Raw genomic sequence first — 22,732 nt, 5'->3', positions numbered from 1 at the left:
GTCACATTCTCACTTGTCCTTGTTGTGACATCAATATGTAGCTTGTGTGAGTCCCCAGTTTTTTTTAATATAACTGACTGGGATAAATTGAGAATGTGTAATTTTCTAATTCTAATAGTAATAAATAACACAAATTTTTCCTGTACAAAGCCTAGAAACTGAGACGTACAAGAATGTCTCACATATCTCATTCTGTTCCTGGCCCACAGGGTTGGTGGCTATATGTTGAAGTGGGCAAGACACTGAACCCCCAGCAGCCCTTTCCTTTCCCCAGCTGTGTAGTGCAGTGCCGGTAAAAAAAATAAAAGGGGAGGGTCGCGTCAGGGTGGGCATCCAGTGTAAAAACTGTGCCAAATCAACATCCAAGCAATGATCCACTGTGGTGACCCTGAACTCACGGGATAAACCTTAAGGACAAAAAATAATAATAAGTTAGATAGCGTGTTCATGTCCAGTCTCACTGGACATGAGAGTGGACATTTTTTGCAACACACAGTATGGTAATAATTTAATATGTTCCTGGTTCACATCCTGGCCAGCTGCAGCCTTTCTGTGTGGAGTTTGCATGTTCTCCCTGTTCTTGTGTGGGTTTTCCTCCTGTTACTCTGGTTTCCCGCAACGGTCCAAAGACACGTTAGGTAAATTAGTGGAGAACTGTCTACCGTGAACCCAAACTCTTTTCCCATGACAGCTAGAATAGGCTGAGCCTATATGTCTTGAGTAAGCCCCTCCCAGTAGGAAAACACGTTATAGATAATGGCTGGATGGCGAGATGGATTATCCAAAAATACATTTGGGTTTAGGTCATCCTGTCCACATTTTGAACGCAGCATGACATGACATGTAACCATACCAGCATGCTGTCTCTTGCTTGCCGTCACTAAGGCTGAGTCAACATCTACATAGCGTCAACATAGCATCTACTAGCTAACTGAGATATCTCGAAGACAACTTACCACACTCCATCCATCATGAAGGCTTTGAGATGCTATCAAAGACTTTTTTGGTCTAATGCACAACTTTTTCCTAAGTTAGCAAAGATAGGCAACTCACTGTACAATTAGAATTTTTATATTATATAATTATCTTAAATGTATGTTTGGGCTTATATGTGTTGGTCAATAAGCCTTTTCCACTTTACACATTTAATGCATAAAAGAAAATCTATGGTGTCAACCATGGAATAACCTTTGTTGTTTCTCACTCATATTGCAACTCACCCGTCACTTTGAACTTTACCTCACATACATATTAACCAGACATGCAATCGACAAGAAACTTCTTGTAACCGAGCTTCTTCCGCAAGAATCAGTTTACAATTCCTAGAATTAGCTTATAAGTGAATGTGACAGACTTCTGGCCTTCACTTATAAACATTTATACTTTTCTTCCTTCTCACCAGATGGATGACAAACTGAAAACCTTTGTGTCTTTAGTATCCAAGTTTCTCATTTAGCCATTTTGAGAAAATCTACACACACAAACACACACACACACACATTGTCATGCAGTTAAAAATACTCATGCTAATGTGATGCCAATGCATTACTCCATCAGATTGTGTTACGCATGGACGGCTCTTATCATTTCACCGTAACGTTCAACTAAATGTGGAGAATGTTTTCCCCCTGACATTACAGTTTGGTAATGGTGCCTTTCAGGGCCACTCTATTTTCTGAAATGAAATATTCATTCATTGGCGAGGACAGTCTTAGAGTAAGTCTGTCTGAAAGGTGAATTCATGGTTCCGGCAGACATTTCTTCAATATTTGATGGGTCATCAGACCTCTGTGTTTAATTCTTCACATTTTTTCACATTCACTCTGTTTTGCTCCGCTGCCTTCAGATAGTAATATGTGCTAAACAAATATACTCAGAACACCTTCTAGGATCATTCGGGGTATTTTATTTATAAAATGTTTTATTTTTTGCTTTTGTGACAATGTTTTTTTTTCAACAGGTTAACATTTCTTAAGTCCAATCCATTGTGTGAAACCATCAGGCACTGCACACTAAATCAGCTTGATTGCATGCCAGCAAGAAGATAAAAGGCTCGGAGGTGGGTACAGTAATCCAAAGAGAGCGGGTGGTCTGCTTGAAGGCATATCGTTTTATTCTCTCATGCATATTCACTTCTAAGCCTCTGAGTATGCAGATTAGTCTTGTCTGATCAGTGGACTCTCCAATCATATCCTATTTTTGCTTATTCTTTTTTCTTTCTCCCTAACTGCACCCTGCTGTGCGTGAGTGCTTGCACAATGAGTGTAATGTGCGTGTATGTGTGTGTCTAGGAGGGATTTTTTTTTTTGTTTTGCTTGTTTGCAAATTTAGGGGCAGGCGAGTTTGAGTGTGTGTGCCTGTGAGTGTGTGTGTCTGTGTGTGTATGCATGAATAAATGTTTGGGTGTGTGTTTAGGTATGTGTGTAGGTATGTGTTTGCCAGACACATGGCTTTGTCTTGTCCTGGCACCGTGCTCGACTCACCAGATGTTCTCCTTATTTATCATCCTCTATTCGTACCATGCTCTTTGAGGTTCAGGGAATCTGTGTCGCTCACGTTCAACCTGTTCTGTTGTTTTCTGTTGTTTTGTGTTGTTTTTAAATTTAGCTTAAAACATTTGGACGAATTACTTTGTCGTGCACTTCAGCAGTTCATTGCGTTTTTGGTTTTTCTTCGAATAAAATTATGGTATCAGTAAAAATGTATTGATTTGGGCACCCATCAATAATTTCCCTGGCGACAACTGCTTTTTGACGAAAGTACTAAATTCCACCGGCTTATGTAGTAACACCATTACATAAAACTCTATTGGATTACACAAAACCATATTGTGTACAAAAGAACTTTTGGGAATATCATGACTGGGATGAGTGTGTACTGTGTATACTACTTGGCAAAAAAAACCTCAACACGCTAGTCACCGTAAAATGGAAGTTGGTACGTTCTTGGATTCTATACGATGCTGAGTCAAACCTTAAAGAATAACTTTTCAAAATTACCAGTTCATCACTAAACAGACACTGAAGCCATCAATGACAACACTCAACTGGGTCACATTTGTTCTTCGCAAACTGTGTTATGGAGAATTTTTCCAAAAATGCCTCTGAATCAGAAAATCGAAAGGACGTACTTAAAACTCCCGTACAAAATTACAGTGAATTGGAGCATTTGGGGCTAAATTTGTCACAAATTCTCTCCCGAGCATTTTACTGTTTTGGTTCACTCTTACTGCACTTAGCAGACAATTTTGTTCAGATTTAACCACCTGCAGCAGAAATTTACAAGTTCACAACTGGTGACCATGGGGGAGCATTTAGCAGCTTCAGAGCCAGAAAGGAGTTGGTAGAGACCAAAAACAAAGCTAAAACAGTGTGAAAATTGGACATTTACTCCACGAGTGGCCACAAACAGAACTCCAAATGCTTGATAAGGCTGCTCCACACTGTAGCTGCTGTGTATGTGTAAATAAGCAACTGTTTACTCATTTACAGCTTCACCATATTGACTTTAAAGGTGATGATATGTCACTGTCACTGCTGTCTTCAGTTCCCCCATGTAACCACAATCACTTACAATGTTTGCATTTTAACCACCAGAGGGACATTGTGTATCAAACTAAATGCACTCAATGTTAAAGTTTAGTGCCATATGAATGCAAATGTTACACTAGCAATAGATATTGTAAGTGGGCAACTAATCATCTCACGTCTCCCCGATCTAGATTTTGTTCTACTTATTTTTACCTTAAGTACTTGTTTCTTGTGAAGTCAGGGGTGATGATAACTTCAGGTAACCACAGCTGAAACTACATTAAATGGTAAATCAAGGACACTTCGAGGGATTGAACCAACCAATGTGAGATTGGTAGACAACCACTCAACCTCCTGCACCACAGTCACCCCCCAAACTATGATTCATTAGAATTAATTTATTAAAGAAGAGATGTTCCAGTGTTATATTCCTCCAGGCTGCCCCAGAATCCTTTGTGACACCTCTGCCCTTGTTCCACAAGAGGTCAGAATGCAGGGTTGCATACAGAACAAGTAATGGAAGGAGGGATGCAGTGTTTAGCTGCGTAACTCCTCAGCAGGACAGATGTGTGAGGAGAGGGGAGGATATGGAAATTAATTGCATTTAATTGTGTGTTTGTATCCACCCGCTATTTCAGGTGTGCGTTATTAAAAAGCCTACAACAGAAAGTCAGGATTGAAAACCACTGCACCACACTTCAATCACGCCCATGTGGAATTAAATCAAGCTGTCACCTGGTCAGTGCCACCACCCACCAAACATAAACACACACACACACACACCAAGCACACACATACATCAACAGGCACACTTCCATCAACAAACACAGAGAGCTGTCAAATAAAACAACACTTGTAATTATGGGAGGGGGTGAGATTCATATTTATTTATACCAAAATGAAGCCTGCCGATCGACGAAAGGACAGCTCTCCTCCATCTGTCATCGTTGAAGCCACACACGTCTGACACAGGGATTCATTCGTCTTGTCGTCTTTGACAGTCAGATTTTCCCGGCGTACTCCCACCAGGAGTCGCACGGGATTTTTGGAGGCAGACTAAAAAAGAAAACACTCTGTGACAAGGAGTAGGCTCTTTATGAATGCAAATGAGTCTGGGAAAATTCACAGAACAGCTAGCGGGCTCCGAGGCTCCAGCATCCGTCACATCTCCCCCCACCAGGCACAACCCACGCTTTGCCAAGAGGTCTAAGGGCTTACAGGGGCCCTACAGCAAGAACAGACACACTCATGGAAAAGGGCATGGAAATCCTGTGGCTGACACACACTGCGAGTGCCACCGGTGACTATTATTTTCATGAAAATGATAAGCTTACTATTTTTCTATGCCATACACAGAATGGCTGGTGGGTTTGAGATTTTATTATAAAACATTCATCTCCCTATCCCTGTGTGTGTGTGTGTGTGTGTGTGTGTGTGTGTGTGTGTGTGTGTGTGTGTGTGAGAGAGAGAGAGAGAGAAGATGCGTCACTTGTATCACTTGACATTTGGTTCCCCTTTTATCCTGTTCCAAGGATAGTAAGTCAAATGCTATGTGACAGGTCAACCCCTTCATATCAGTCATCCTTCACCCTGACCCAGCCTCAGCTGCACAAACACACATTCAGCTCCTCCACACTAAAAATGATCATTAGCTACAAGATTGAGGCAAATCCTGCCGGGCTAAAGGCAGAAGTCTGTTTACTCCAACTAACAAGGAAACACTGCATAAAATTTCCATCTGAAGCAGCCTATTCCTGAATCCTAAACTGTTACTTTGCTAAACAAAGACACGGAAGCGGTGGCAACATTTGCTCACCTTTTCAATAAAATGCCGTTCTTAAAAGGCTGGGATCAGTTTCCCAAAAAAGATCAGGCAATGAACTTTATCTGTGGGAATTGATACAGTGACTCTCATTTATAGAAAACTCCTCAAACAAGGGACGTTGCTCCAGGAACAGGTGACAGGTGAGGTATTTGCCACATCAGAGTCCTCAAAGATTTAAATTGCCCTCGAAAACAATGCAATTAAGTCTCTTTAGATCCTGCACTGCTGTAGTACAATGTCATTGTCAAAAAATGTCATATATGTCACAAATAAAATAATGTTAGAACTAACGTTTTGCTTAGTCTGGGCTCAAACAGTGACACCACAGTTATAGAGCCACTGCATCATAAAAATAGAAGGATCCTGTTGATCCTGTGATTCATCGTATTGATATCTACCTCTGCATGTATGTATTCCCCAGTCCCCCACATTTATGGAAGTGGGGTCTAAGTTGCTGGAGCACTCCTCTAATGAGATGATTCATTATTGACTGAGTGGCCCTACTGGTTTGATTTTCTACCTCAGGTTTGTTTCAGGTTCCTCTTTTGCCTAAAAGCTTATCTAAGGGTGCAAAGAAACTGCAACTTGTGGGTATTTAATTTAGTGGGAGTTTGAAGGAGAATGGTCGAGGGCGAGGTCTTGAAAATGCTGACTCGGCTCCTGTCGCTTAATCTATTTGAGGCGTGATTAAAGTTTAATTCGTGCCCATCTCCTAGCTGTAGCCCGCGCGTGTGTTCCTCAGCAGTGGGTCGGTGAGTAGTTTCAAGCTGAGCCCAGGTCTTTTCTCTCTGTCTGGGCCTCACTTTATTCATGCCTGAGGGACGCCAGGAGCTGCAAACAACTGAATTTTTCATCAAGGTTACTTCCTGGAGAGATGCACCATGCAGTTGCTGCTTTCTCCCTCGGTGTGTTCTTAGCTCATACATAACTTACCCTGCTCTGACCTGCAGCTCTCTGTGGGAGGACTTGCTTGACCCTGGTCCAGATAGAAGAACGTTTATGCTGTGGAGTCAGCAGGAGTTTCTTATGTAGTTAGAAATACTGATTTTACATTGTTTTCATTTTTTAGATATTTTAACATGCCACTTTATTTTAAATCTCCCTATTTGGGTTACGATATTTAAAAATTGTTGCCAAGGACAAGTTTTTTAAGACAATTTTAAAAACATACTTTACATAATGTAATGTACATACACTGGACAATTGTCCTTCATATACTGTATATGTTTTATATATTCATGTAGCAATAGGATGCATCACTTAAGGCTGAAATAGAATGAGACTTTATTGCATATTTGCCCTCACATAGCCTGCATTGATTGTGAGCATCAGTTGTGCTCGTCATCAGAAACTAATAATAGACGTACACGAGATGCAATCCTGCAATAGTATTGTTGGTAGGGGAAGGTGGTGGGGGAGAGCGACAAGACAGTGGTGTAAAGTTGAGTGTGTTTCTGTGGAGGTACATGGGTTTTTATTGTGTAAATGGAAAGTTTGGTGGGAAAAACTTACTAAGCCTGTCCACAACTACAACAGTTCACATACCTACCCTTTATGTTTTAGTTGCCATTTTCTCTGCTTTGATCTCAAAATGACCTTTTTCAAGTGTTGCCACGGCTTTTAAATTATGTTGTGGAAAAGTGGAAAAAAATATTGTGCTTGGTCACGGATGAATCAGTCGAGTCTGTCTCCTTTTAGCTAACCTTTGAAATCCTCCAGACATACACAAACTAAGCAAGGAAGTCAAGGAAATATGTGAGCAATGATGCTGCTGCTGCTGCTGCCATTGCCTGCACGTGCACTTGGGTAAAGAGGAAATATACTTTTACCCTTACTCTCTTTGCTCTGCTACACTCAGCCCTCTCTCTCCCTGCTATGCTATCACCTGCTAGCTTCAGGTAGTTGTTATTAGCACATTACAATGTGTAGGAATCCTCAAAAATCTATCAATCGAGTAGAAATAAATAAAATTCTGTGGTTAGAAGAATAAAAAAAAAAAAACGAATAGATGCAAATATCTCTTTGCTGTTGTCAATGAAACTGAATTACAATATGCTAAATTTTGAGCATGTTTCTGCTAATCAAACAACAAAACAATCAAATACATAAACATACATACATATATATACGATATATCTATATCAGAATCATTTCATGGTTTCTCGTATTGCAGTATTTAAGGTAGTTTGTGAAGAAACTTAATGCAAATTTTTAGTTTTATTATAATCTTTGGTAAATTCTGTCTTCTCCATATTTATCAGAGCAGCCTCACTGGGTGATGGGTAACACAGCACAACTCAACAAATTCAACTACTTTACATTTCTGTTGGGAATACCAACATGTTTGGCATTAACATTTTTAGTCTGTGGAAAACAACTCTGCAACTTCTGGAGAAAAACATCTACTATTTATAAGAATGTTTTTACACCAAATTTCATTTGCAATTATAATCAGATACCACTTATTCTTTTTTTTGCAGGATTATTAATGCTGCAACAACACATTTGGTTTTAATGGATGGAAAATATGCAATGTCAGATTTTTTTTTTTCCCCTTTCATTAAAAGGCAGCAAATGCTGCCTTTTCTGAAATACAGCAATCAGAGCCCCAAACAAGGTCTTATTTATTCTATTCAGAGTTTACTTTCCCAAAAGCATCTAAGCAATAAGGTCATTTCTGTCTATTGGCTTACAGTGGAATAAATTTGAATTTAGAGCAAAAAGAATGAGCTCTTTAGATCATATTTCACACTAATCAATGCAGCCTTGATTTTTAAATCAGACTAAGAAGACGAATGTGTGTGCGATGCAGATCAGGACTCGAGATCACCCTCACAGCAAAGTGTGAATTTACAGTTTTCAGACAAATCGTTGGGTATAAAGAAAGCTTGAAATTTGTCATATCTGATGAAGGCATGTGCAGGAGTATGCACCGTTCTTTATGTCAGGTCGACAACAGAAAGATTATCCTCCATCATTATGAGGCTGTTAAATGGGGAATAAAATAAAGCAGAATGGCTGTTCTGGACTGCGGACTTCCATTTCAGAGCTGTGCTGTGTAGTCTTGCAGCTCCTGAGTGTGAGACATTATCACCACCACTACCCTCAACCTCACCCTGCCCCTTGTGACAATTACTGCCCTACCTCCCTATTCAGCATGTAATGAGAAAACTGACTGATCGATTTCTGTCCAGCCAGTAAAAGAAAAGAAGCAGTTGGATACAGCACAGGCCAGACTCTCACTATATATTCATATTGTGATTTGGGTTTTTATTAATGAGAATTGATGTGAGATGATTAAGTGATTATAACAACTAGGGCTACTAAAACATTTTCGTCACAATCGATTAATCAGCTGATGATTTTTTTTTCAATTAATCGATTACTTATTAGATCTATAGAATGTCAGAAAACAGCAAAGAAATTGCTTATTACAATATCCCAGGTAACATAAGGCATTGTTTATATCGACCAATAGTTGAAAAACAAAGATATAAAAGCCTGCAAATGGGCAAGCTACTCAATTCAACCTACAGTAAGCCTGGACTAGAAGGAGATCAATTCATTCTGCTGCACCCAGCCCTCCTCTCCCTGCACTGCTGTGCTCTGCTACAAAAAAGTAGTTGTTATGAAATCACAATATTGCTCCCAAACATACTAATCATGAAATAATTTTAATTCTCTAATTGGTCAAAACTGCTATAGGCAAAAATATTTTTGCTTTTGTTAAATGTTTGGGTCACAGGGGGCTTCAACAGCACCTCCAATGGTAAAGGGAGTGTTGGAAAATATATTCAAAAAAGTTGAATACTGTGATAAAATAATAATAATAATAATAATAATAATAATAATAATAATAATAATAATAATAATAATAATAATAATAATAATAATTTGGATAACAAAATAATCACCCAATGATTAAAGGTGTGTTTTATTTCTTATTAGAAGCTGGCTCCTACATTACAACAATTCAACTCACCTGCCAACAGGTCAGTTTGGAGATTGAGATGTATCATACTGGTAACTTCGCCGTGGGCTGCGTGCTGTCACCAAGCAAAGAGAGATGATAAACTCCGTTCTTTATTATCCGTCTAGAATTCTATTTTTCAAATTTGGAGTCTTTCGCCACAACCAACACACGTTACACAACTCCCTCTGATGGCACAAAGGACTGTAAAAAGCGGTTTTGACACGTCCAGTAGACTTTATCCAAGACGTGTAAACAGACTTTGATGTGTAAAGGTGGTAGAAATGGGACATGTGGCTGTAAGTCCCATTAGGAAATTAGAGAAATGTTACAAGTTTGCGGATGTTCACTATAGACAACCGTCGTATAGTACAACCGCATACGACTCGTCAAATGCTTTCCACAAACTGCTGCATGTTCTAATAAATTCATCTTGATTTATTATTCCTTTGACTGATTACATGGATGTAAATACTCAGCAGGAAAATATATAGTCTCCCTGACAGAGTGTCTTTTCCAAGCACCAGCACGCTGTCCTGTTAGGTCAGAGCTCCACTGCCACTCACAATTATTTATTAGGCTACATATTCACTCTCTATCCATCACTGTATTGCCACCCGGTCCGGTCACATCTCTTTATGTTTATTACAGTGTCCCACCTTCCCGTGGAGGATGATTGACGTTTTCGGAGAGGACCGAGGTGGGACCTGCGCGCTTCTTCTCCAATCGTGGCTCGAGGGGCGGGGGCTTTGCATCCATTCTCTGATTATGAGTCAGTTACCAGACATAAGCGAAACAATAACAGTTGGTGCTTACTTTGTACCCAAAACCTCCATAGGGAAGTTGGGTCCTAGGCGCGTTTTGGCGCATCTAGCTCTCGAGTAAATCGGAGGTTCTTAAAGCGGAGCACAACGCACGTTACTTTTAATCAGATTAGGAGCCTTTAATGTTCAATCCTGATTTTGTTCCTTCCCTACAGTAGCTGTGCAGGAGTGGCTAAAGCCAAAAGCAGCGATTCAGATCAGGTTTCACCTAAACCAGCTGGGAGAGAGACCGAGAGAGAGAGAGAGAGAGAGAGAGGGTTTGTCAGTCTCCCTCCTCCCAAATCCAGAAAAGCTTACCAAGGAAAAAAGGAGGAGTGTCGGGTCTAAAAGAGACGCGGAGGAATCCAGAGGAATTTCCGAGGATATTTTCTCTTCTTTCACCCCTCTTGATATCAAAATTTAAAAGTTGGAGCCGAGGCAGCAGGGACCGTGGTCGAGGATGGACGAGCAGCCTCGGTTGATGCACTCCCACGGGGTAGGCATGGCCGGACACCCCGGCCTGGCGCAGCATATGCAGGATGGCACGGCGGGGACGGACGGAGAGGGAAGAAAGCAGGACATCGGAGACATATTACAGCAAATCATGACCATCACAGACCAAAGCTTAGATGAGGCACAGGCGAGGTGAGACTAAACAAGAAACAAACACTTGTATTATTAATCTGTGAAAGGAAAAATGAGGCAGTTTTGTTGGGGATGGAGAGTGGAGATAACATTGTGGTCTGTCTCTAAATGAAAGCAATTACGCCCACTGAAGTGTCGTGTCTGCACGAAAGCGAAAAGAAGACCTTCAAACTTGTCACGATTCCTGTTTAATTATTCTAAACAAACTTTTGTGTTACCATTTTTTTTTAAATCAAAACTATTAATTATTGTTTGGTTATTGGAAATGGAGGCGATCTGTTCACAGGATTTTCCAAACTATGGAGCAGTTGGTAGCTCAGTTTCACGAGACTCTTCCACCTCGTTACAAAGGAGCTTACATTGTAATCCTCTGCTCCGATAACATGCTGCAGATCCTCGCCTCCACCTCTGACAATATGCATCATTGATAATAGTCCAAAATATTACTTAAAACTAAGCTGAGACTTGGTACCACTGTAACATTTAGCTGCATATTACGTTGTAAGTAGAAAAAATGTTGCTTTTGCAAAAGTCTTCCCAAGTGTCACACTGTGTATCCAGATACAAACAGACGCAATATTTAAATTCAAAGATTATGGAATTATTTTATTGTTTCCTTGGCTTCTGAGTATCTATAAAACACCCTGCTTCTGCCATCAGAAACAGCAGGGACATCTGTAGAAACGGAATCCTCATGATGATATTTCGTTATTTTAGATGACCCACTCTTTTAAGTTGTTGCCACTTGTTTGAATATGTATCTGAAAAGTGGTGTCCTGTCCTCTTCTTAAGGAAACATGCACTGAACTGCCACAGAATGAAACCTGCTCTCTTCAACGTCTTGTGTGAAATAAAAGAAAAAACAGGTACGTTTTTCCGTTTCATGGTTTCTCTTGTTTGCTGGATGTGTTTGGTTTGTTTCTGACTGGACTCAAAACCTGTACCCAGAATATCACCAGCTTTATGCCCGAATAATGTATTTTAAGTGTCTCTCATTTTTCACAACCTTTCATTTATTGTTGATGATTGTGACATTCCCCATAAACAACTGTATATTTTGCTCTGAGTTACGATTCGATTTCCCTGACGGACGTCACACAGCATGTGCGTTTACAGCTCTGGCCCCAGACGAGGTCACTGGACAGGACTGTTTTCACGCCGACATTTGGGCCTTTCCAGGGCTGGGCTTTCTCACTCCTCTGTCTGTTTTCCTTGGCTGAGCTTGATGGTGTTTGCTAAATGAGCTGTTTTACATGCAGAGGCAGATCAGAGGGATTTTCTGTTTATGTTTGCAACAAGGGTCAAAGTCATGAAAAGGAACGTGTGAATTATTACTCACTTAACAGCGGATTAAGAGAAGAGCTGCTCACATGATGAAAGCCTGTGAATAATTATCTGAAGGATGTGGCTAAGTGCTACCTTTCAAGGGAGGAAATAAAACAAATGTTCAATATCACTTTATCTGTGAACACAACTTTGAGATTACTGCGAGAGCCTTGTCACTTTGTCTGCTGGCGTTGGTGCATCGCAGGCATGTAGACAGATGAAAATAAATACAGGAGTTTCCTTGATTTAGCATAAGCTCTCTTTCCCCAACATTTCTTTCTTGTGAGTCAGATATTGGAACAGGTTTCCCCAAGAAGACTTAGAAGGAACCAGCAGACACTTTGGGATTTTCACCAGATTTATTTAGAAGGTTAAAGAGTTCAGTCTGCGCAGAGGAAGCTATAGTGGGTTGGGGCCCTTTTTCTAAATTGCAAGGCTTGGAAAAGCGAGAGAGTAATGCCTGGCTCTTTGTAAACTGTCTGGCGTCTCCCTGGGTTCAACCAGAGTTCGTTTCCAAAAAGAAGAACAAAGTGACTTGGACCTTTTCCTGGCTTTCCCCCCTGTCTCTCCTGTCTTCCCACCATTCTTGGCAACCGGGTTTTCACAGAGCTTCTGACGAGAGAGAGGCTCCCTTCGGCCTGCAAATTTTCTTCCCCTCCGTTTAGCACCAAGTTTGGAAATGGACATATTTCATCATAGTTTATAATTTACTTTTTTTTTTTTTTTTAATGTATTGAATCACCGGGACAGAAAAACAAGCTCTGGACTTACAAATCAGCCCGATGTACTGTAAAAAACTGCGTTGTTTTTATGAGGACAGAAAAGCATTTAAAAGTTAAGAATAACCCAAACAATTTGTGAGAGACTTGAGGCTTAATGGCTGCCTCAGTGTGTCCTCCCTGTCTGCGTTTGAAGAGCTGAGCTGCGGCTCATCTTCACCCATAGGAGGTTTGTGCAGACGAAACTGAAAATCCTTTCACTGCAGTGACAGAGAAAATGACTCAAACCTTCACCATGGCATTTACAGCCAAATGTGCTGAGTGCAGTGTATACGCGCGGGGTACAGCCTGTAATTTGTCAGGTCTTTTTTATATTCTTTATAAAGAGTCAGCTTCTCCTTGCTTTTTTACATTGTTGCAGTCGGAGTGTCTTTGAGAAGAAATGCGAGCGAGGGGGAGATGAGTACATCAGTTCAGATGTGAAGCAGCTCGACCTTTTACCGAAGAAAAGGTCTTTAAATCATAAATCATTTTTTGCATGCACTTATTCACATGCGTGTTTCATGTCTCCCCTTTTCATGGTATATCAGTGGTGTGTGTGTGTGTGTGTGTGTTGACAGCAGCAATATGGGACATTGCAGCAGTGAGTCCATTGGCAAGCAGCTGACAAACAAGCGGGAAGCACATGCCATGCCAGAGCAGGCCTTAACTGATGACCCCACCCCACCCATCTCCCTGTATATTTGTGTCGGGGTCAGGCCCGTGTCACTGCAAGAGAGTATTTAGCAGGCTTAAGCAAGCTCAGGTTCACATACTGGCTTATGGAAAACCAGTGAGGGAGGCTTGTGTTCCCACTTACAGTCGCTCCTTGTGGCCGCCAGTGTTGTATTTCATGAAAACATTTGCCCCGTCTACTGGCCCCTTGTGATGTTTTATTTTAACTATCATCATTGTTCCTGCAGTTCCTGACAACACTTAGAAGATACTTTCCGGTGCGTGGGGAGAGCGTTCGTGTGGAACCATTAAAACGAGAGAAACTGGCACGTACAGGTTGACTAAGTAAGAGAAGCCAGACACCAAGTCAGTGTTTCTGGGTGTCAGATTTCAGGCCTACTCTCCATCTCTCTCCCTCTCTCTCTGTTTGTATGTGTGTTTCTATCTATCCGTGGGCCTGGGACTGTTTCGTCAGGCCACTCTCTCTGTCAGCTGCCTCACATTACCCCCATCCAGGCTTGGGTCAGACGGAGAGCTCCTGCATAACTAATGTGATCAGACGGATAATGCATTACACCGCTTGAACTTATCAAAGCTGGAGACCTGCTGAATCAGTCTGTCCTGCTAACCCCCCCCTCAAAGATTGCTCTGCTAATGACACATGTACTTCACATATTTACAGAGGTGTTGGTCTGGTCAGCACTCACAGCTGCTGGGAGAAGTGGTTTTTATTAATTAAGGCAAATTTTCTTTTAATACCCACTCTGTGTTGCATTGATAGTAATCAATTATTTCATTATCAAATAGTCTGCCGGTTACTTTTTCCACTCAAATAAAAACTAATAAAAAGTAGTGAAAAACACCTATGATAATTTCTCAGACCCCAGGGTAACGTCTTTGAATGCTGGATTATATCTGACCAAGACTCCACCCACATATTCATATTACATGTGTGAAAACAGAAAAATGTTAACACTTGAGAAGCCGTGACCAGAATAAGTTTGGCACTGTTGGTAAAAAAAAAACAAAAAAAACATCATAAAGTCCTTTCAGCTCTCATTAGTCGACTTTAAGTAAATGCAAATTTATTGGTGACAAATTTGAAGTTGTCAGCCTCTGTGTGTGTAATTGACACGGCCGATATCTTATTGGCTCAGCAGGTAAAAGAAATGCATGTGGGGGGGTGGAGGTCCTGGATGTATCGTAAACTACTACCGAAATGGCAACTAAGATTACAATGGGAATGGTAAAAGAAAAACAGATGTGAAAGGATAAAAACTATTCATATACTCTAAAAAGTAGTGAGATGAAAGAATCGATTGTATTGAATTCAAATTAAAAGTCTACAAGTGTTGCCAGCAGTTTGATCTTTTTGCTTTCTCAGACGTTGACATCAAACGATTGTGGAAGCACTAGTTAAGCTCCCATGAAGCAGTGTATAGACTGGTCACTATGGCTGCCAGTGCTGCTGTTTTTCAGTTCTTAATTGACATGGCTGTCCATGATGAGTTCAGGGGTTAGTGTTGCCTCTCTTTGTTACTCTCCTCTCATCTCCAGTGACAGATGGAGGCATTAGTCTCCAATGTGGCGCTGTCCTGAAACTAATGGCTATGTCCTTGGTTTCCCCGCACTAGCTGGGAGACTGTATATCTGTCCCCGGCTTGGAAGTGCCGAAGCAGCAGTTTATCCCCCTCGTGTTTTAGTTTCCACAGAAATAAGGCTAAACAGGACTCTGTCTGTTCGCTCATAAATAATTTGAAATAAACAACTTCAACGAGTGCAGAGATTTTCCTGAGAAAATGTTGCCGGGCTTTGATTTGTGAGTTTATAGGAAACGCTTCCTCCACTTACAAAAAAACCTTTATTTAAAGGAATAATAATAAACATGTAATATATTTTTAAAAGTAGTCTGAAGATGGGATGTGCTGATTTGAACTTCATCTCTGCTTTTAAAGCGAGTTATACGATACATAAATAGACTTGATTCCCTTTTATCCAATGACATTTCCTCTATAGTCATATTTGCATCCACTACATTATCAGGACACTTCACAAGCAACAGTGAATATTTTTGCTGTTGCCTGTCCCTGATATAAACTCACTTGCAATTAGGACAGCTAATATATTATGCAAATGTTGACTGGCTTAATTGAGATGTGTTAATCATGTTTTAAGAGGCTAATTACAGCCCTGTATATGTGAGGTGGGAGTAGTAATTACTCGTGATAACAGATCTGGCTGTAGAATGGTCATATTCTCTGTGTCGATGTATAGCGATGGAGTCGCTAGGTGGATCTGGTTGTGTTGTGTCTTTTGCTTGTTTTTAGCCATGATAGCACCTATTTTCAAAAAAACAAAAAGACTAATTTAGCATTTTTTTGTTTGATTGTGACCCAAGTAAGCATGTTGTCTTGTTTGTTTCACTTTGCTGTATAATTATTGCCCCCCCTCACTCATGTCTCTTCACCTTCATGCAAGTGACATGAAAAAGAGTCGTATCGTTTCACCAATTCAACAGACACATGAATGCATTGTGTCTCTATCTATAGTTTGTTTCCTGCACTTTTCAATTTAGTTATCTGATGCAGCAACAGTGGCAATTCTGCACACTGGGCTTTTATACAAGGCTGTGTTCTTATTCTTCTGACAGAGATCATATTCAGATCCATTACGTTAAGAATGCCTTCCCACTTATCGAATATAAAATTGCTTTAGAGAGGAAATTTGCTCTATGGTGGAGTGGAGTTTCTTTTTTATCAGATGTTTGTCTCTGGAGCAGCTTTTAGTGTCTACAAAACAGCTCTGGTGACATTATTGCAGTTGCAATTGCCTCAGCCATTGTTTTTCTTATTGGTGCTGTTTGGATTTGATTGGATTTTCCACAGTCTAGTGGAATTGCCTCGCGCAGTAGGACCGGTGGATGTGTATATATCCACATATTGTTGGAGTTGAAACACCTGCAGATCTTATTACTGATATGTTCATGGAGCTCCAACTACCTTTTGAATTATACTGTTTAGTTTTTTCATTTTCCTCTGTGTTAAAGCTGTTTGATTACATGTCACCTTTTACCGCACCGTTTGACTAAGGAAACAGCTTTTCTTATATCAAACGTCTAACTTATACATTCAGACTTTCTTGGACACATTGATGGAGGCGGTTGCCCCGGCAGTTGATAACCTTTAATTTGAGGTGTGGGATCTCATTTCTCTGGCACCCTGCCACTAAGACGTAAGTGGCATGTTGGCAGCATGCTGGGGTTGTACAAAGGAGCCCCCCCCCCACCCCCACCCCCCACCCCTCCCTCGACTTCGATGAACAGTCAAACATAAAGTGGCAAGCGCTCTTCCCTGGCTGACTTAGTAAAAATGACATAAATTAATACATGCTGCTTAAACAGGACCAAGATTAATGGTTGCCTTTCGCAGCGGCTTAGATCCACTGTCAGTCGCTGCTCGCTGCCCAGATGGAATCAACACCAATAAATGAGGCTCCCTGACTCTCCCTGGATATCTGCTTAGGTTCTTGCAGCAAAAACGCAGATACACAGGTTCACATTTAAATACTATATTTGAAGATAAATTCACATACATAGTCGTGCAAAAACTCTAACATAAAATGAGCCCTTGTGGATGCAGCATTTTTTGCTCCTCGCTCATAGGAAAACTCAGGAATATCCCGTGTTACTTCCCGTACAGTGGCATGTTCAGTCAGGTGCCACAAAGTCAGATGGGAAAGAGCAGTGAGGCTGATGGCTCACTAGTGATTGGATGTTTCAATTACTGATAGTAATGCCATGGTGTAGTGAGTCATGCAGTGCAGATAGCACCATTTATTTTAATCAGGACAGGGGAGAGATGGGTGTGGATGTGTCTCCCTCGTTACAGAGTAGTTTCACATTTAGATGCAGGGGAGTGTGCTCTCTCTATCTGTCTCTTTCTCTTTCTCTCTTTTCCATTTCACACACAAACACATGCACAGACACACGCATGCACATGCTCAGGTGGATTGAGAGTGGTGGAGAGGTTGCCGTGGGTAACGCATAGCGACAAGGTACTCTCTTGGTGAGCTATTCTAATTTATGTTAATAAACCTTGCCGTTGCCGTGAGAGACAAAGGGGCCACAGATGAGCCTTGGTAACCTCGGCACCTTCACTGGAAGGAAAAGGCGCAGACAAAGAACAATGCAGACACACACAAACAGACACACACACACAGGAAAAAAAGAGGAGTGTAGAGAGAGACACAAATACTGTGGCGGAGAGCGATGATAAATTTAGCCACACAAAGAGTTGTTTTTGTGGCTGCAAAATCAAACAGCCTCATGCTGGCAATCTTCAGTTCGGCGTGTGGTATCTGCTATTTCTGTGTGTGTGTGAGTGAGAGTGTGTGGGTGCGTGTGTGTGTGTGTGTGTGTGTCAGAGTGTGTGTTAGAAGGGCACAAATATGCAGGCAGGCAGTCTCTTGGGAATGCTGCTGCTAATTCTGTGAGGCCTATAGAGACACGGGGTGCTGCAGTTTTGGATCACGTCCCGGGGCAGATGTGACACCACAGGTAGCATTTAGCACAGTGCCTCGAGTGTTAGCATAGGTCAGCATTTGGGCTGACTGCCTGGAAGTGGTCAGACCATCTCCGAGAGGAAGATAAGAGCACCTGAATCTGCTTGTGATGTTGCAGAAGGGAAACCCACAGTTATGGATGAATCTATGAATCTCTATGAACGTGCACAAAACACACTTGTTTGCTCGGCCTGCAGTAATGCACGCATGTCCTGAAAAAAGATTAAGTCCCACCTGCCATTAGATTGAGACAGTTCCACTTGTTTTCAGTGAAAGCTGTCAGAAACACTTCGTTGTTGGAGGATTTGTTGTTATCATGGAAATGTACTTCATGTAGAAATTAAACGCCTCAGTTCTAGACCAGTACATGTTTTTAAGTTTAAGAACCTCATGTGATCAGTCTCAATTTGTGTGTTTAACAAGGTAAAATATGTATTTTTCACAGTACCCACAATGAGGATTGATAATACAGTGATGCCTGCTTGCTGGTAGATGGCCATACCCCAACCCAGAGAGTGAAAGCTGTGGGTTTCCTCTGTGCCTTCTGTCTGCCAGCTTGCCTTTGGCGGTGTTAGTTCTGGACAGTTAACTCCTACTGAAATTATGTTAATTGCTGTCATTTTCTTTTTTCTACTTGAGCATAATCAGCAAATTATATACTTCTCTTCATTTATTACCAAGCCATTTCTAACAGAGTTTTTACCCTTCAAAGATAAAAAGTTCGGCGCTTGTTTTGCTCCCGTGATTCAAGCATACATGTTGGGTAATGTGCACAAATGTGTGGCATCAACAGTTTGTTATTTTGTGTAATAATTGTTTTAATTACATCGGCAGAATTGTGTCATCAAACGTCTCTGACATGTTGGTGGATGCGCATATAGCGTTAGAACATAAATATCAGGAACAAAAATAACACTGTTGTTTTTGCAGAATACGTCTTTTCATTTTCGTCACTGCTTCATAACAAGTAATAATACATGTTTTATATGTAGCTCGACTACTTATTTTTGTAGTGTAGTTGCTCTGGAGGACATCATGTTGGAAGGTGGTGGTATTAGTGCTACAGAAGGTATTTGCATAATTAATACGGACATACAAAACAAAACATCTTATTTCACGATGACAGAAAATGCAGGAGGCCTCACACTGTTCACATTTTTTTATGGTTTATTGTTGATCTGTGATTGTATGCTTTCTTTGTGAATTGACGATGGAAATCCCCTTGGAAGTCAGTGACTACAGTAAGTGTGTATGTGTGTGTGTTAACAGACGATAACTCACTGACAATAAAAAGTGTAAGGTGTGACATTAAAATATTACAATTTCACGTAGAGATTTTCATGGGGCTTAGAAAGCCTTTTATAATATTTATAATCTTAACATATGAACACCTGTAGCTGACCAATAAACTCGCTCTCTGAAAATCTTAGGCAGTCTCTCAGTTTAGCCTCAAATATACTCAATTTCTCATTTTGATTTATGCCAAATAAATACATAGGTGTAAGGTAATGTAGATGATCTAAAAAAAAAATGCAATGTAATTTCTTTTTGTTTAGGCAAGTTTAAATTCTACTTCTAAAATGTATCTTTATTTATTGGCTTCTGTTTACGACTGAGTAACCACACGCGCAGCCCGCTGCCTCTGACACTTGATATAAAAATGGCAGATGCCCAGTAGAGACTATTACTTGTAGATAAAAGGCACCTTCACCAGAGGAGAATGTGTGTCAGTTCAATGTTCAAGATCACTTTGAGCCTTGTTGTTGAAGGAGAGTTTTCTCATTCACGCTTTCACTGGTCGTCCACAAGATTTGAGCTGGCGACCCCGTGGTTCCGTGCACGCCTCTCTCTTTTGAAGTCAGCAGGCTCTTCTTCCTCTTCTATTATATTTTATTTGGCTTGTTGGCACCACATTGTAGCCTATTTTATTGGACATGTCCTTCAGCGCCATGTTTAGCAGTCTCCTCCCCTAAACACATAAAATTCCTTTATGTTCCTATTACTTGAGTTTATGAAGAGCGTCTTCACCCCCCCCCCCTCCCTGCCGATAAGATCATATTGATAGATTGATATTGGGAGAGCTCTGGTGTGATAAAGGCGCGGGGGTTAAGAGCTTCTTGGATAGTTTAACCTTGATAAAACAGTTGTTTCAGTGAGGCTGATTTTGCCCCATCCGTCTTCATCCGTCAGGGCCCCGCTGAAGTATGCAAATGAAGGCAGTAGAGGGAAGCGCCGTGTGCGGTTAAATGGGGCGTTGCGAATGTGCGGTGTACCGCGCCGACGGGGTGATACTACTTACTGTCCAAATTTAGTGTGTCTCTTCTGAAACAACCCCCACCCCCACCCCAACCACCCCCCCACCCCACTTCCTTTTTGTCTGCATTTCAAGAATATATACAGCCCTAAGAGGAACTGTGGCCTCTCGTAAAATGATTACAGCGGTGGCAGCAGCAAAGCAGTTTATGCTTGTACACGTTTTATATTATTATAGATTTTAATGTTTTTGAGCTGGAATGTAGTGACTGTGGAGCAGTGTGTTATCAGTTTATTTGTGTCGTTTGTGTGTTCAGTATCTGTATTTACATGTTGCAGTGGCTTTTATTGCATGCTCCAGCCATATATTTTCGAATATGCCTATTTATTGCGCTAATTAGTGAGTCTGGAGGTGTCAGGGTAATAATCTTTATGATAACAACTGTTTATGCTTTTACACTGCTCTCCATTCACAGTTTACGTTGCTCGGGCAGCTTCATTTGCCTGATTAGTTTTGTACCTACTCAGCAGCATTAGGGATTTTTTTTTTTGTGTGTATGATTCTCTCATTTATCTCGTGTGTCGGCATATTGATTGATTCCCCTGCTCACTCATTATTTTGTTCTGTTCTTCACAACTCATTTTCAGAAAGCGGGCCAGCACTGAGGCCAGAAACAGATAGCATGTCTCCTCTCTGCTGTCGGACTAGTCACCACACACATAAAGCTGTCAATCAGGAGCTTTCCTGCCTGCCCTTTGTTATGGAACGCCAGCTCCGTGGGTGGGTCATCTGGGTGATAGATGGCTCAGAGAGCCTATCAGACTGCAAGTAGCGTTCATCTCTGTCTGGAGCCTGTTAAACAAGCTTGGGAAGGCAGCCATGTAACCCTAACCACCACTGGCCTCCACTAAAAAAACCCATTAACATTAATGAAGGATAGCTTTAAAAGTTCTCCTGTAATAGACTTGAATTGAATTTATGAGTTAGATAGTTTGCCAGAGAGTACGTCATGAAAAATGTCCCTGGTATGTAAATGGAAGCGAGCATTTGTGCGGCTTCAGGGAGATTGTTTTATCAAGGATGTCAGCTCAGCTTGCAAACTTTTTTCCTGTCCCTCAATCCCATTCGCTCCACGTCTAATATGAAGCCTCACCTCAGAGCGTCTGTTAAGGAAAGCAAGGTGTTTGATGCTTTAAGTGACTGCAAAGATAAAGCTGCTCATCTTACACACAAACTGCTGCTTCCACAGAGAAAAACGTTCTTAATGCTTTTTTGTAAAGGACTTTCATCCCAGGTGGCACTGACCATTTCAATATCTTGCAACTACCAGTTTGCCTGTCTGCTAGGTCCCTATAGATGGCTGATGTGAAACTGCCATTAGCCAGCCAATTCCTCAGCCACAGATTACTGTGCCAGTACGTGGTAATCACAATGTTGAAAAAGGTCTGATTGCACTCCATCCAACCTACAAAGTGTGGCATAAATGGGTTTTTTGAAGGTCTGCAGTTGGTTGTTGGTATGTCATCATAGTGCATTAGGACTGTCAAAGGCAAAATGGCAGCTTTTGAAACCTCTTTCATTTTGTCTGAATGTTAAAAGGATGCAGAAATACACTTGGACTCAACCAGAAAAACAAGACAAATCAGTGAGATTTTTCAGTCAAAGCTGCACGCTTGTACATAAGATGCTCTTCATGCCATTCACCTTTTTTTTTCTTTTTTTTTTTTCGCTTCCACTGAGAATGTAGTTATTTTAAATTTTCCAATTTCGTGCACCTCTGTTTTTCCTTCTTCCTTCTTGCTCCTCTACCCCCCCCCCCCCCCCCCCCCCCCCTCCATCTCTTGGCTTGTCTGCTCTTTGCTAACCTCGGATGTCATTAGCGTTGGAGGGAGTTTGAGAGGAGAAAGGGGTTGCTATTCTTAATGAATTCCAATGTGTCTTTGCACTCCCCCACCTAGTTAACCCTATCCCCCTCTAATGCTCAAGGTGTCAAATTAGAGCAGCTGGAAAAGGGGAGAACAAGAGGATGGGCAAGGTACATCTCACCCTGCCTCACTCTCCTTCAAATCACCTAATACCACACAGTATTCATGAGTAGTATCCATGTAACAACTATGCAAAAATGGTTGGATGCACTCCATGTATCCACTTTAATGATTAAAGAGCTGGTACTGCAGTTAATAAATGTTACTCAGGCAGTGCTGCACTAAAATACAGTCAAAGGGAGAATACTCCTTCAGGTACTTTACCACTGTTACATTCAGTATCATCGAGGTGCAGTGGTTGAAGAGAATCACAAAATTGGCTAAGTAAAGAAATTGCTCAATAAGGTATTTGAGAAAATTACCTTCCACCACTATCAGCCAGTGTTTTTGAGTGATATAAT

General features: G+C 41.1%; 1 protein-coding gene across 4 annotated transcripts in view; it reads left to right on the top strand.

The window, feature by feature from the left end:
• Window positions 1-10,098: 10,098 nt before the first annotated feature.
• pbx1a (pre-B-cell leukemia homeobox 1a) overlaps window positions 10,099-22,732 on the top strand; it is a 49,005-nt gene continuing 36,371 nt past the window's right edge. The window contains exons 1-2 of one of the 4 annotated variants that reach the window (XM_067475649.1): window positions 10,099-10,773; window positions 11,566-11,639. In XM_067475649.1, the coding sequence (XP_067331750.1) occupies window positions 10,589-10,773; window positions 11,566-11,639 (259 nt within the window). In that variant the 5' untranslated portion in view covers window positions 10,099-10,588. The remainder of the gene's footprint in view (window positions 10,774-11,565; window positions 11,640-22,732) is intronic. The other 3 variants (XM_067475650.1, XR_010910667.1, XM_067475651.1) reach the window with 3 other exon arrangements.

This window comes from Channa argus, chromosome 14 (genome assembly GCF_033026475.1).
Source record: "Channa argus isolate prfri chromosome 14, Channa argus male v1.0, whole genome shotgun sequence".
NCBI lineage: Eukaryota > Metazoa > Chordata > Actinopteri > Anabantiformes > Channidae > Channa > Channa argus.
Note: the sequence above shows the minus strand (reverse complement) of the source record. Positions and strands in the feature narration are given on the sequence as shown.